The sequence below is a fragment of the Hyperolius riggenbachi genome, chromosome 3 (genome assembly GCF_040937935.1).
Source record: "Hyperolius riggenbachi isolate aHypRig1 chromosome 3, aHypRig1.pri, whole genome shotgun sequence".
Classification (NCBI taxonomy): domain Eukaryota; kingdom Metazoa; phylum Chordata; class Amphibia; order Anura; family Hyperoliidae; genus Hyperolius; species Hyperolius riggenbachi.
This window is the reverse complement of record NC_090648.1, coordinates 19,977,481-19,993,870: the sequence shown is the minus strand read 5'-3', so window position 1 is coordinate 19,993,870 and position 16,390 is coordinate 19,977,481. Positions and strand designations below refer to the sequence as shown.

General features: G+C 45.4%; 1 protein-coding gene across 1 annotated transcript in view; it reads right to left on the bottom strand.

Annotated features, from left to right (window-relative positions):
- LOC137561892 (interferon-induced very large GTPase 1-like) overlaps positions 1 to 16,390 on the bottom strand; it is a 37,416-nt gene that overhangs the window by 12,099 nt on the left and 8,927 nt on the right. The window contains exons 2-4 of the mRNA XM_068273240.1: positions 5,127 to 6,015; positions 4,046 to 4,153; positions 2,462 to 3,691 (exon numbers count right to left, since the gene is read on the bottom strand). Of these exons, the coding sequence (XP_068129341.1) occupies positions 2,462 to 3,691; positions 4,046 to 4,153; positions 5,127 to 6,015 (2,227 nt within the window). The remainder of the gene's footprint in view (positions 1 to 2,461; positions 3,692 to 4,045; positions 4,154 to 5,126; positions 6,016 to 16,390) is intronic.

Here is a 16,390-nt window from a genome sequence, read left to right as displayed (position 1 = left end):
ATTTACGTGTATCGAAGGACCGCTACGCGTAGCTTACGCTCACTATGCGTAGTTAACATGTGTATTGCGTAGTGAACTATGAATGCGTTACTCGCATCTAATTTTATGCGTGCGATTGTATGCTTACAAAATTATGCATTGGAAAGGGGAATGTGCGCATAAATAAGCATTTACAGAGAAATTAATGCATAACTTTTTTTTGCAAACGGGCATAAGCATCCGCATACACTACGCGTAATTGCGTATTTTAACGTGTAGTCTACGAAATGCATACGAAGCAAATATTTGATTTTGAAGCCCGTAGTTTGGCGAAGCATAATTGTGTAAAACTACGCGTAGTTCTAGCTTAGCGAAAGTGGCTGACTACGACCATCTCTGCTTTTCTTCTGAGGGAACAAACTGTTGTCACTGAACACTAACAGCAATATACAGCGGCATATCTGAGTTATATAGAGCCTATGGCAAACACTGATATTGAGCCCCCCTTCTTGGTCAGAGCCCCGTTCCCCTCTAAAAACAGCCTCCTCTCACGTACATGTGTCATGGTTGCCTGTGTTTTTTGGCTCAGACATTGCTGAAGTAAATTTTTGAGAAATATCTCTCTTATACCCTCGGTCATTGTTTCTAACGCTAAGCCAAGTGCGCCCTACATATGCAAATTAAAGTGGACCCAAATTAAAAATACAAGATTTTGAGAAATAAAATCTATTTTCTAAATTATAATAGTAGCAGCCTTTTTTCAGTTGCATGATGACAAATATAAACTATTTTACATTTATTGCAGGAACCCCTCCCTTCATTTCAAATTGCCAGGACAGAATCCGGCAAACTGGTGGAGTAGATGGTGTCCGGCAATGGAGGAATTGCTAATGGCTGCCCCCAGTATAACCCTGGTTATTAAAAGCATGCACTGAAATGCTCATAGACTTGAAGGAGTGTTTATTTATCTTTGTATGTGTTAGAGTGGTGCAACGAAATATTTTTAAAATGTTTTGGTTTGGGTCTGCTTTAAGTAGCCATGTTCCCCAGATAACAGAATCAATTGATCTGAGATCTAAGTCATGGGAAGGCATATGGACGGACAGGCATTTCCGTGCAGCACAGGGGCAGGCATGGTGTCCATGATGCTGTGGGTGCCCATGGTACAAGCCATGCCTGCACCCCTCTAGATACGCCTCTGGCAATATACAATTTGTCATTACGGACCTGGCCAATATTTAACTTTTCTGCTAATGTGCTTGTCCTCTGCATTTTAGCTGAAAAAGATCAACTTACCTTACGTCTTTTCCGGAAGTCAAGAGGACAGCACCCCTGCTGAGACTTGTCTCCCTCCCTGACTGAGGACAGGAAGCTGAAAAAGACTAAAAATTTGCATAGCAAATAGGCAGCAGTATAAGTAGGGAACAAGTACCTCCATCTTCAGTTATATAAAAGAGACACGGACAACCATTCATGCTGAAAATTTTAATTCTTTATTCCTCATAAACCCTCAAAATAGGGTGGGTTGCAGGGGTGCTGTCCGCTTGACTTCCGGAAAAGATGTTACCGAAGGTAAGTTGATCTTTCCCGGAGCGTCATTCGGACAGCACCCCTGCTGAGATGATAAACAAGATTATTCTCTTAGGGAGGGACTACAGCCTGTAATACTTTTCTCCCATAAGTTAAATCTGCGCTAGCTAAAATATTCAATCTATAATGCTTGACAAAGGTGTTGTGGTTGGACCAAGTCGCAGCTCTGCAGATCTGCTCAATAGTGGCCCCAGCCCTCTCTGCCCAAGACGCCGACACTCCTCTAGTCGAATGAGCTTTAATTGTGGAGGATAGCTGTTTATTCTGAGTCCTGTAGGTAGTAGCAATCGCCTGTTTGATCCATCTGGATAATGTTCCTCTAGAAGCTTTGTTCCCTTTGAATTTACCAGAAAACAGAACAAATATTGCGTCAGACTTTCTCCACGGTTTTGTCATTTCCAAGTATTGAATGAGGCACCTCTTTACATCCAAGCAGTGTAGCCTTTTTTCTTTCTCATTAGATGGATCTTGACAGAATGAGGGTAAAAAGATATCTTGACTTCTATGAAAACTGGATACTACTTTTGGTAAAAAGGTAATATCTGGACGTAACGTGATTCCATCATCCGATATTATGCAGTATGGTTCTCTTATCGACAATGCTTGAATTTCTCCTATTCTCCTAGCCGTAGTAATGGCAATGAGGAAGGCTGTTTTTAATGATAAATATTTTTCTGATATATTTTCAATCGGCTCAAATGGGGCTTCACAAAGTCCTTGTAGAACTGTATTTAGGTCCCAAGATGGAATCTTAGGTCTTATTACTGGTCTCAACCTCTTTAGTGCCTGAAAAAAAAAAAAAAAAAAAAAAAAAAAAATCGAATAAACTCTTCTTGAGCTAACTTTCTTTCTAGAAAAACACTTAATGCAGAAACCTGTACCTTAAGCGTACTTGCACTCAGACCCTTCTTGTAGCCACTTTGAAGAAATTCCAATACCGAGGATGATGATCTCACGTCCAACGATCTTTCTGTACACCATCCATTAAACACTCTCCAGGCCTTGTTATAGATCTGCCGAGTGACCTTTTTTCTACTTTGAATTAAAGTTTCTGTCAGCCCATTGGAGAACCCTTTATGCTTCAAGATGCGCCATTCAGCCTCCATGCTGAGAGGTGAAGGAGTTTCAGGTTCGGGTGAAAAATGTGTCCCTGGTTCAATAGATCTGCTTGAAGTGGAAGTATGATTGGTTTTGAAATTGCTATAGCTTGAAGTAACGTGAACCAAGGTCTCTTTGGCCATAGTGGGGCGATGAGAATTACTTTGGCTTGATCCTGAATGATCTTCAGCACCTTTGGTAAAAGAGGTATGGGCGGAAAAGCGTACATCAGATCTGATCCCCAATTTATCGAGAATGCATCCAGTTGCCAAGGATTGTCCTGCGGATATAGGGAACAAAACTTTAGACATTTCATATTCGTTTTCCTGGCAAATAGATCCACCTCCGGATACTCCCATTGATCCACTATTTGCTGAAAAACCTGATGGTTGAGAGACCATTCGTTCTGGTCTAACTTTGAACGGCTCAAGGAATCTGCCAGGGAATTTGATGTGCCCTTTAGATGGACTGCCGTCAAGGATTTGACATTGTTTTCTGCCCACGAAAGGATCCGAGAAGTCTGGGTCCATAAGGTCACGCTCCTTGTTCCCCCTTGTCTGTTCAGATATGCCACCACACAGCTGTTGTCTGTTCTGACTGTTACATGAGCGTTCTTGAGAGGGGTACTGAAGTGTTGTAATGCCCGACAAACTGCTTCCAGCTCTCTGCTGTTTGATGACCTCAAAGCCATTGTCCTGGACCATTGACCCTGGGCTGGCAAGGAATCTAAGTGGGCTCCCCATCCCCATGAACTGGCATCCGTCGTCAGTACTTTCTGAACCGGATAACTCCACATACGACCTTTTGAGATGTGTGATTGATCCTGCCACCACATCAGGGAAACTTTCACATAGTGGGGTATTAATATCTTTTTGTCCAGCATTGACAGCAACTTGTTCCAAGCCTTTAGAATCCATATTTGCAGAGTTCTTGCATGAAATTGGCTCCATTGTACTGCTGGAAAGCTGGCCGTTAATAGTCCTAGTAGAGACATGGCCCTTCTTAGAGAAATTGTCCTTGCTTTCTGAAAAGAAAAAATAGAGTCTGTAATTGCCGATATTTTTCTAACAGGTAGAAAAATTCTTTCCTCTCTAGTAGAAATAGTGAACCCTAAGAATTCCATGGACTGATTAGGCTCTAAAGAAGATTTTTCCCAGTTAACCAGCCACCCTAAATCATGGAGAAACTGAATGGCCATCTGACTCTGAGCAACTACAGAATCACAAGAAGGACCCCAAAATAAGAAATCGTCTAAATATCCAAGTACATTAATGGACCTCAATCTTAGGATGGCTAATACTTCAGCTATTACTTTAGTAAACAGCCATGGAGCTGAGGATATTCCGAAAGGTAAAGCAGAAAACTGAAAGTGTCTTACCTTTCCTCCGATTGGAACTGCGAATCTCAGATACTGTTGGGATGAGAGATGAATTGGGATGTGCCAGTAAGCATCCTTGAGGTCTAGAGATGTCAGGAAGCAGTCTTTCTGTAGGAGATGAATTACAGAGTAAATGTTGTCCATTCTGAACTTTCTGTACTTTATGCATTTGTTTAAGCCTTTGAGATTTAGAATGAAGCGGAAGCTTCCCTGTGGTTTATTTTACTAGGAATACCGGTGAGTAAAACCCTAAGCCCCTTTGACATTATGGCACCTCTCTTACAACCCTTTGTAGTAGGGACATGACTTCCTGTTGAAGGAATATCTCTCGCTCGGGATCTGCTGGGAGGGGAGTAACAAGGAATTTTAGTGGTGGGGGTTGATCGAATTCTATCTTGTATCCTTCTACTATGATCTTTAACAACCACTGATTTGTCATGTGAAGCCGCCAGAATTCGAAAAAATGAGCCAGTCTCCCTCCCACCGGAATCCTGGCGTCATTGTTTGTCAGATCTATTAGGGGGGGTAAAGTTGGTCTTGGATTTCTGTGATCTATAGGGAGCCCATCTTTTCCTGTTTTGGGTCTGCTTAACTCCTGAGTCAGACCTGGCGGGCCCTCGAAAGGACCGTCTAGGTTGGTAGGGTCTTTTCTTATTTGGAAAGTTTTTTTATTATCAGCGGTTCTATCTAGAGTTTCCTCCAGTTTAGAACCAAACAACAAAGCACCTTCGCATGGGATACCACACAGTCTAGACTTGGATGAATTATCTCCGTTCCATGTTTTCACCCATACTCCTTCTTGCTGAATTTACCAGAGCAGTAGTTCTTGCTATTAACTTTACTGTATCATCGGCTGCGTCTGTAAGATAATTAGTTGCATTAAATAATTTAAGAAAGTCATTTAGGATTTCATTCCTAGGTACTCCCATTGCAATCTTACTCTGTACTTACAGTAACCAGGATCTAAGAGACCGAGTCACAGCCGTAGAAGCTACTGCAGGCTTAAAAGTGAGAGAGGATGATTCCCATGCTCTTCGTAAAATATTGTCCATTTTTTTATCAATGGGATCTCTAAGGTTACCAAAATCCTCGAATAATAGGTCAGTTTTCCTTGACACTCTAGATAGAGAAGGATCCAATTTGGGCGGAGGACCCCAAAAAGCCTGATCCTCAGGACTAAAGGGATATTTCTTAGATAGTGACCTAGGCCAAAAAGCCCTCTTTTCAGGGTTACTCCATTCCTTCTTAATTAAATCTTTCAAGGAAGAATGAACCGGAATAACCTGAAATTGGGGATCCGCCAAACCAACATACATCTCATCTAGCGGTGTCAATAATTTTTGTTCATCTTTTATACCCATCGTATCATACATTTCTGATAAAAGGTCTTTCATTAATTCTGGACAAAAGGCAAATCTTTGATGTTTATCTGATTTAACAACATCCTCTTCTGCTGAAATATCCTCCAACTCTGAAATCTCTCCTTCTGATAATTCAGAAACTTCTGAATCCTCCTTATTTCTTTTCCTTTTCTGAACCAAAGGGGGGGGGATTAAGGATACCGGGGACCCAGGTGGATCCAAGGTATTGACAGAGGCCGTATTATCTGTATTTTCAGAAATCAGCGGTATATCTGCTGAGGACACTGCTGGATTAGAAGCAGAAGTAGAGGCTATAGCTGAGTCTTTAATTTCTTTAATAGCCGAGGCCATCTCAGCCCGCATCCAGCCCATAAATCCTTTCATCAAGACAGGAGATTCATCTTTAACTACTTTCTCAGTACAAGCCTGACACAATTTTCTTGCTGAAGAGGTTACAAAAGGAGTATTGCAGATAACACATTTTTTCTCATTCTTTGTATGTCTATCTTGACTGGTCTGATGAACATTCTTATCAATCTTGTCCTTTTTTGTTTGACTGGTCTGAGGATTGAGCTTATCCATTTTATCAGCCTTGCCTGTTCTTTTGGGCTAAAGGATAAAATACAAACAAGACTAAGATACAAACATTCCCTCTAAACCACAGATATATGCTGGCTAAGTAGATATTCCCAATATTACTTGCCAGAGAGGGATCTAGGCCTGGCTCTGCAGTCTGCAGAGAGGAAGAACCTGCAGCGTCCTCCATCGTCAAAAACCGATTTGCAGACTGACGCATGGATGCATATGCTGCTTAAATAAACATTTGGTTACCTGATTTGCTTCAGGTGTATAATCTCCGCCGCCCCATTGACTTGTGCGCTGCTGGTCTGCACATTTCCGGGTGGCATACGTCATGCAGGACGCCTACGCATGACGACTTCCGGTTTCGGAGACCGGAACTTCCTGTGTAGCGCGCCTGCGCCCATAAAGCCGCTGCCTCTTCAGGAGTAGCCTCCAACACGCTGCGGGACTCACTATCGTTCACTGAACGATCTTTCTCCAGGAGTCCTGACCCACGCCGCCCCAGCCGCATGACTGGATAGCACCCAGAGGAGACTCTCCCACGCATCCTGACCGGGGACAAGAAACTGAACTGAAGATGGAGGTACTTGTTCCCCTACTTATGCTGCTGCCTATTTGCTATGCAAATTTTTAGTCTTTTTCAGCTTCCTGTCCTCATTCAGGGAGGGAGACAAGTCTCAGCAGGGGTGCTGTCCGAATGACGCTCCGGGATAGATTATATATACATATACACATACATACATATACACATACATACATACATACATATATATATATAGCCCGACAACTCCCCATGACTATCATAGACTTGTGCTGGAAAAAACATTTCTGAGTTATTGCTACAAATGACAAGCATTCAAAAAGGAGAGGAAACTCACCCTCCATGAGGCATTCCGACATATCGGTCATGGCTGGGAACGTGTTTTCAGGCAGATCAGCCTCTGACACCTCCTCCTGTACGGAGGCCATGGCATCTAAATCTCAAAGCCTGCAAAGAAGAAAAACAGGTCAAAGCAGAATCAAAAGTAATTTGCCTTTCTACTGAAAGGCCTGGTGCACACCAAAACCCGCTAGCAGACCCGCAAAATGCTAGCAGATTTTGAAACTCTTTTTCTTTTTCTGTAGCATTTCAGCTAGCATTTTGCGTTTTTGGGAAGCGTTTTTGGTGTAGTAGATTTCATGTATTGTTACAGTAAAGCTGTTACTGAACAGCTAATGTAACAAAAAATGAAGTGCCGTTTTTCAGAGCGGTTTGCGTTTTTCCTATACTTAAAGGGATACTGTGGGTCGGGGGGGGGGGGGGGGGGGGGGGGGGGTCGGGGGAAAATGAGTTAAACTTACCCGGGGCTTCTAATGGTCCCCCGCAGGCATCCTCCAGTTCACTTCTGTAATTTCTGACTTTAAAGTCAGAAAACCACTGCGCCTGTGTTGCCGTGTCCTCGCTTCCCCTGATGTCACCAGGAGCGTACTGCGCAGGCACAGACCATACTGGGCTTGTGCTATACACTCCTGGTGACATCATCGGGAACAAGGACACGGCAACGCAGGCGCAGGGGTTTTCTGACTTTAAAGTCGGAAATTCCATAAGTGAGCCAGAGGCGGGGCCGGAGCATCGGTGAGTGGCTGCGCGGGCACAGGATGCCAGCGGGGGACCATTACAAGCCACGGGTAAGTTCAACTCATTTTCCCCCGACCCCCCTACAGTATTTCTTTAACCACTTGAGGACCGTGGGCTTTACCCCCCTTAAGGACCGGCCACTTTTTTTCCATTCAGACCACTGCAGCTTTCACGGTCTATTGCTCGCTCATACAACCTACCACCTAAATGAAAAAATGAAATCTGCCATGGACTCACCATGCCCCTCTCTGAATACCTTGAAGTTTCTACTTTCCAAAATGGGGTCATTTGTGGGGTGTGTTTACTGTCCTCGCATTTTGGGGGTGCTAATTTGTAAGCACCCCTGTAAAGCCTAAAGGTGCTCATTGGACTTTGGGCCCCTCAGCGCAGTTAGGCTGCAAAAAAGTGCCACACATGTGGTATTGCCGTACTCAGGAGAAGTAGTATAATGTGTTTTGGGGTGTATTTTTACACATACCGATGCTGGGTGGGAGAAATATCTCTGTAAATGACAAATTTTTTTAATTTTTTTTTACATACAATTGTCCATTTACAGAGATCTTTCTCCCACTCAGCATGGGTACACCCCAAAACACATTATACTACTTCTCCTAAATACGGCGATACCACATGTGTGGCACTTTTTTGCACACTAACTGCGCTAAGGGGCCCAAAGTCCAAGGAGTACCTTTAGGATTTCACAGGTCATTTTGAGAAATTTCTTTCAAGACTACTCCTCGCGGTTTAGGGCCCCTAAAATGCCAGGACAGTATAGGAACCCCACAAATGACCCCATTTTAGAAAGAAGACACCCCAAGATATTCCGTTAGTAGTACGGTGAGTTCATAGAAGATTTTATTTTTTGTCACAAGTTAGCGGAAAATGACACTTTGTGAAAAAAAACAAACAAACAATCAAAATCAATTTCCGCTAACTTGTGACAAAAAATAAAATCTTCTATGAACTCACCGTACTACTAACAGAATACCTTGGGGTGCCTTCTTTCTAAAATGGAGTCATTTGTGGGGTTTCTATACTATCCTGGCATTTTGGGGGCCCTAAACCGTGAGGAGTAGTCTTGAAACCAAATGTCGCAAAATGACCTGTGAAATCCTAAAGGTACTCATTGGACTTTGGGCCCCTTAGCGTACTTGGGGTGTAAAAAAGTGCCACACATGTGGTACCGCCGTACTCAGAAGAAGTAGTATAATGTGTTTTGGGGTGTATTTTTACACATACCCATGCTGAGTGGGAGAAATATCTCTGTAAATGACAATTGTTTGATTTTTTTACTACACACAATTGTCCATTTACATAGAAATTTCTCCCACCCAGCATGGGTACGTGTAAAAAATACACCCCAAAACACATTATACTACTTTTCCTGAGTACGGCGGTACCACATGTGTGACACTTTTTTGCATTCTAGGTGCGCTAAGGGGCCCAACGTCCTATTCACAGGTCATTTTGAGGCATTTGTTTTCTAGACTACTCCTCGCGGTTTGGGGCCCCTAAAATGCCAGGGCAGTATAGGAACCCCACAAGTGACCCCATTTTAGAAAGAAGACACCCCAAGGTATTCCGTTAGGTGTATGGTGAGTTCATAGAAGATTTTATTTTTTGTCACAAGTTAGTGAAAAATGACACTTTGTGAAAAAAAAACAATAAAAATCAATTTCCGCTAACTTTTGACAAAAAATAAAATCTTCTATGAACTCGTCATACACCTAACAGAATACCTTGGGGTGTCTTTTTTCTAAAATGGGGTCACTTGTGGGGTTCCTATACCGCCCTGGCATTTTACGGGCCCAAAACCGTGAGTAGTCTGGAAACCAAATGTCTCAAAATGACTGTTCAGGGGTATAAGCATCTGCAAATTTTGATGACAGGTGGTCTATGAGGGGGCGAATTTTGTGGAACCGGTCATAAGCAGGGTGGCCTTTTAGATGACAGGTTGTAGGGGGGTGACAGGAGGTGATTGATGGGTGTCTCAGGGGGTGGTTAGAGGGGAAAATAGATGCAATCAATGCACTGGGGAGGTGATCGGAAGGGGGTCTGAGGGGGATCTGAGGGTTTGGCCGAGTGATCAGGAGCCCACACGGGGCAAATTAGGGCCTGGTCTGATGGGTAGGTGTGCTAGGGGGTGACAGGAGGTGATTGATGGGTGTCTCAAGGTGTGATTAGAGGGGGGAATAGATGCAAGCAATGCACTGGCGAGGTGATCAGGGCTGGGGTCTGAGGGCATTCTGAGGGTGTGGGCGGGTGATTGAGTGCCCTAGGGGCAGATAGGGGTCTAATCTGATAGGTAGCAGTGACAGGGGTTGATTGATGGGTAATTAGTGGGTGTTTAGGGTAGAGAACAGATGTAAACACTGCACTTGGGAGGTGATCGGACGTCGGATCTGCGGGCGATCTATTGGTGTGGGTGGGTGATCAGATTGCCCACAAGGGGCAGGTTAGGGGCTGATTGATGGGTGGCAGTGACAGGGGGTGATTGACAGGTAATCAGTGGGTTATTACAGGGGAGAATGTAAATATTGCACTGGCGAATTGATAAGGGGGGGGTCTGATGGCAATCTGAGCGTGTAGGCGGGTGATTGGGTGCCTGCAAGGGGCAGATTAGGGTCTGATCTGATGGGTAACAGTGACAGGTGGTGATAGGGGGTGATTGATGGGTAATTAGTGGGTGTTTAGAGTAGAGAACAGATGTAAACACTGCACTTGGGTGGTGATCTGACGTCGGATCTGCGGGCGATCTATTGGTGTGGGTGGGTGATCAGATTGTCCGCAAGGGGCAGGTTAGGGGCTGATTGATGAGTGGCAGTGACAGGGGGTGATTGACAGGTGATCAGGGGGGATAGATGCATACAGTACATGGGGGGGGGGGGAATCAGGAGGGAGCAGGGGGCAGGGGGGATACAAAAAAAAAAAAATAGCGTTGACAGATAGTGACAGGGAGTGATTGATGGGTGATTAGGGGGGTGATTGGGTGCAAACAGGGGTCTGGGGGGTGGGGGGGGGGGGTCTGATGGGTGCTGTGGGCGATCTTGGGCAGGGGGGGGGGGGGGGGGGAAGGGAAATCAGTGTGCTTGGTGCAGACTAGGGTGGCTGCAGCCTGCCCTGGTGGTCCCTCGGACACTGGGACCACCAGGGCAGGAGGCAGCCTGTAGAATACACTTTGTAAACATTACAAAGTGTATTATACACTTTGTATGCGGCGATCGTCGGGTTAACATCCCGCCGGCGCTTCCTTATGGCCGGCGGGATGTTGCGGCGGGTGAACGGAGCGAGGCGGCGGCGGAGGATCGCGTCACGGATGACGCGATCGCTCCGCCCATGCCCTTACAAGGACCGCCGCCTCTGTGGGTGAGCTGGTCCTTGCGGGCACCACTTCCCGGCCGCCCCTGTGCGTTAGGCGGTCGGGAATTGGTTAAAATTGAGGCAGAAACGCATCCGCAATCCAAAATCTGCAGCAGCCCGGGAGTATGCGTTTCTGCAAAACGCCTCCCGCTCTGGTGTGCGCCAGCCCATTGAAATACATTACCTAAGCGGATCCGCACCCGCAAGCGGATCGTAAACCGCAGCCGAACCGCTCTGGTGTGCACTAGGCCATAGTGTGCAAACCTGAGTCGTTTAACCACGAGGACTGTGGGCTTACACCCCCCTCGTGACCAGGCTATCTTTTCCTCATTAGGCCACTGCAGCTTTAAGGGCTTGCTGCAGGGCCGTACAGCTCAGCACACAAGTGGATTTCCCCCCCTTTTCTGCCCACCAACAGAGCTCTCTGTTGGTGGGCCATGATTGCTCCCCAGAGGTTTATATTTAACAAATACTTGTGTTAAAAAGATATTTTATAGGGCTTCCCCCCCCCCCCAGCCGCAAGCTAATCCCTGCGATCGGCTGTCATAGGCTGATGCCTATGACAGCGAATCACTCCCGTCTCCCCCGGGGGGGCAGCCGTGTCACCAGTACAGTGCTGCCTTAGATTGCAGCGCTGTATCCAGTTATTAGATGACGGTTTTGCTGTCTAACAGTCTCCTAGCGGCAATCGGCGCTGGTAAGCTGATGGCAGAGCTCAGTCATTGAACCGGAGATGCGTGCGCACGATCTCCTGCAAAACTCTGCCGCAGGATTTGATGCTAATAGGCGTTAGGCGGTTCCTGGGGCTTCTGCCATGATCACACCCATCAAAGTGCTTGGCTAATGTATTTGCATGGGATGGATCACACCAGAGCGATGTGATTTTCTCCCAAAAGCAAATGTGGGTTCTGCAGCATTTATTTTTGCTGTAACTGCAGCAGGCATGCGACAGATCGGGGAGCGGCAACACACATTATGCTTGCATTGCATCAGGTACAGTGAAGCATACTGTCAATGAAAAGTATGCTTCACTTTTACTGTTAAATCGCATGTTTAGCGTTATTACATGCAACCCATTATACCGCACTGAACACACCCCACTGTGAATGTTGCATAGGTGATACAATGCAGTGTGGTAAGTCACACTATAAATGGGCTGTAACACCACACCACCGTGAATGTAGCCTACTTCCAAGGCCTCTTTTCCACTGGCAGATTATATGCAATGAAATGCCTCTCACCCTCACAACTACTTGCTGCTGCCTGGTAAGAGCTTGCTGAGCACACAGTTCAACGGTCCATGGAAATGAGCCCTTAACCACTTCTCTACCACAGGTTTTTCCCCCTTCAAAGGCTCTTCCCATTCATTTTGTAATAACTTTATCACTAATTAACACACTGAAATCTATACATTATTTTTTGCGGGAAAAACTAGGCTTTCTTTGGGCACTACTTTATAGTAAGAATTATATTTTATATGCATTTGACAGGGAAGACGAAGAAAAAAATGGAAAAAAAAACAAACAAACAAACAAACAAACAAACAAAAAACATTTTTCAGCTTTCAGCCATTGTAGTTTAAAAATAAAAATGTACTATTGTAGATAAAAGACATTTTATTTGCCCATTTGTCCCGGTTATTACAATGTTTAAATTGTGCCCCTAGTACAAAGAATGGCGATAATATTTTATTTTTGGTTAGGGAGTCTCAAAAATAATGGAAAAGTATTTAATTTTTCTATGGTAAGTGAATAATGGTGTATTTGGAAGTAGTTTTACTTTTTCGCCACAAGATGGTGCTATATGTACTCAGTTTTCTAAGAATAGAAAACAGAACCAAATATTTACATGTGTTTATAGGCGTTTGTAAACAAGGACATAGAAAGTGGCAGAAGTTGCTAAGTGGTTAAAGAGGAACTCCAGTGAAAATGTTAAAAAAAAAAAAAAAAAACGTGCTTCACTTTTACAATTATGTATACATGATTTAGTCAGTGTTTGCTCATTGTAAAATCTTTCCTCTCCTTGATTTACATTCTGACATTTATCACGTGGTGACATTTTTACTGCTTCCAGGTGATTTAGCTGCTGCTTGCTTTGACAGTTAGAAATAGCTGTAAACATCTATTTCCCACAATGCAACGAGGTTCAGACAGGAAAGTGCCAGGAAAATTGTCCTCACAGTCTCCTGTGGGAGGGGTGTCACCACAATATCAGCCATACAGCGCCCCCTGATGGTCTGTTTGTGAAAAGGAATAGATTTGTCATGTAAAATGGAGTATCAGCTACTGATTGGGATGATGTTAAATTCTTGGTCATGGTTTCTCTTTAAGAACAACTGTAGTGAGTTGGATATGGAAACTGCCATTTATTTTCTATAAAACAATACACATTGCCTGGCAGTCCCGAACACGGTGATTAAAGCGCTGCATGAATTAGGCGCGGCTATTCTTGCAATGCAATTTTCGGCTATTTAACTACTTGCCGGCGCGGACTGCATAGTATGGGCGCAGTGTAAATGAACGGTTAACAGCAAACTGTTGTTACCTGCTATGGCTGGCTATCTGCTATTGTTATCGGATGTAAAAGTCCTGCTCCCACTCATGTCAGCGCCTGAATGTGTGCATTATTTCTTCTGATTTTTTTCTTCCATCCCGCTCCCATTCATGTCAGCGTCTGCTTGTAAATGTGTATTTTAGCGTCTTTTTTAAGTGAATTATTTCGGCTATATTTCTGTTATTTTGTATTGTGTAGTTTTCTTTTAAAAGCGAATATCTGCGGCTATTGCTTGTGGGATGGATGTAATTTATTTTATTTGCGGCTGCTTGATATTTTTTTGATGAGTTTATCGGCTTTTTTTTTGTTAATGGTTTATTAATTGAATGTTCCTTTAGAAGTGAATGTCTGCCGCTACATGTGTGATGGCTTTATTTTATTGTATTTGCGGCTGCTTGATAGCCTGTTGGCAGGCTTTAATAATACTTTTTTCAGTGTGTGTGGGTGTGGTGTGTGTGTGTGTGGTGTGTGGGTGGTGTGTGTATGGTGTGTGTGTGTGTGGTGTGTGGTGTGTGGTGTGTGGTGTGTGGTGTGTGGTGTGTGGGTGTGTGTATATATACATACACACACATAAAAAAAAATGTATTCAGAATCGAACTTGAAAAGTAAGGTAGTAAAGTTCAGAGTCCGATTCTCTACCACTACGCTATATTTTTTTTCTTCTGATGTATGGTTCCCGAATGTTAGAAGTCTTTTTCAAGCATAATCACCACCATCTAGTGGCTGAAAATCAGACTGCATGTAATCAAAAGTAATATATTTGTTGATGTTTAAACAATGTAATGCAAACAATGTTATCTGTATATAATAATAATTTATCTATGTATTATATGAAATAATGTGCAATTATATGAAAAAATGTGCAATTTGTGTTTACTTATTTTATTTAATGTAAATGATTTTAGTTCCCGCCTATTCTGTCACCCTGTAGTGTTAATATTGACGGTGGTATTCTTTGTCATATATAAATGTTGCTGTGCAATAATTAAATAATTATATAGGGAGGCTCCGGGGGTTCCAGCAAGCGCTTGTGGTACAGCCGGCTGGTCCACACTATCTCCTCTCCTCTGTATGCCACTCGTACTAAGCCAGGAAGTAGCGAACAGCATACAGAGGAGAGGAGATAGTGTGGACCAGCCGGCTGTACCTCTAGCGCCTGCTGGAACCGCCGGAGCCTCCCTATATCTGCCGCTCTTCCGCCGCGCATACCAGGCGGGGGGCTCGAGGTGAGGGAGGGAGGATAGGAGTTGAGCCCCACACCCGGCTACTTAGCTACCCACTCTTCCTCCCACCAGGCTACCTAGCTAGTCACCCGGCTACCTAGCTACCCAACCACCCTCCCACCAGGCTACCTAGCTGCCCACCCTCCCTCTCACCAGGCTACCTAACTACCCACCTTGCTACCTAGCTACCCAGGCTACCAAGCTACCCACCATCACTCCCTCCCACCACGCTACCTAACTACTCACCCACCCGGCTACCTAGCTACTCACCCTTCCACCAGGCTACCTAGCTGCCCACCCACCAGGCTACCTAGCTACCCACCCTTTCACCAGGCTTCCTAGCTGACCACCCACCCACCCACCAGGGTACCTAACTACTCACCCTTCCACCAGGCTACCTACCTACCCACCCACCCTGCTACCTAACTACCCACCCACCTTTCCGCTCCCCCCCCCCCCCCTTACCCATTTCCAGAAAGGGTTAAACAAAACAAAGCCATGACAACGAGTAAACTATTTTATTTATCTTTTTTAACCTGAAATACTTACCTGTACCTTTAAAATAAATTTTCCCACGTCAATATCCCCAGGAAAAGGTCCCACGCCAATATACTCTATCTTGCGACCTTGATTTAAGAACACCAATGACCAGTGCAACCGCCAACAAACACCGCCAGTCCACTTACGCTCTACTCACTGGCGGACATACGGCCGTGCCAGTGCACTAGGGCCCCTGAAGTTCCGTTATTTGGCCTTGGGGGGGGACAGACTCCTATCCTCCCTCCCTCACCTCGGGCCCCCCTCCCAATATGCGCTGCGGAAAAGCGAAAGATATAGGGAGGCTCCGGGGGTTCCAGCAAGCGCTAGTGGTACAGCCGGCTGGTCCACACTATCTCCTCTCCTCTGTATGCCACTCGTACTAAGCCAGGAAGTAGCGAACAGCATACAGAGGAGAGGAGATAGTGTGGATCAGCCGGCTGTACCTCTAGCGCCTGCCGGAGCCTCCCTATATCTGCCGCTCTTCCGCCGCGCATACCAGGCGGGGGGCTCGAGGTGAGGGAAGGAGGATAGGAGTTGGGCCCCCCACCCCCACCAGGCTTCCTAGCTACCCACCCTTCCACCATGCTACCCACCCACCCACCAGGCTACCTAGCTACCCACCCTTCCACCAGGCTACCTAGTTGCCCAACCACCCAGCTACCCACCCACCAGGCTACCTAGCTACCCACTCTGCTACCTAGCTGCCCACCCTCCCTCCAACCAGGCTACCTAGCTGCCCACCCTCCCTCTTACCAGGCTACCTACCCACCCACCTACCAGGCTATCCACCCACCTTCCCACCAAGCTACCTGGCTAACTATGCAATGTGTAACCACACCCAATTTAATTATGGCCACACCTACTTTAAACTGCCTGTCAGAGGCACACAGTTGGTATTTTGCACAGGGGCCCATTGCTGGCTTTGTCCACAACTAGCACCACTCCCTGCACACTGCACCTATCTTCCCCACTTACAATGGCACCCCTGGAGCACCCATAGCATGCATCAGGGTGCTCCAGGGTGGCAATGTAGGTGTGGGAGAAAGATAGTGTGCAGGAAGGACAGCGGAAAGCCGCAGAAAGGCCACATTATTTGACGGGCACTGCT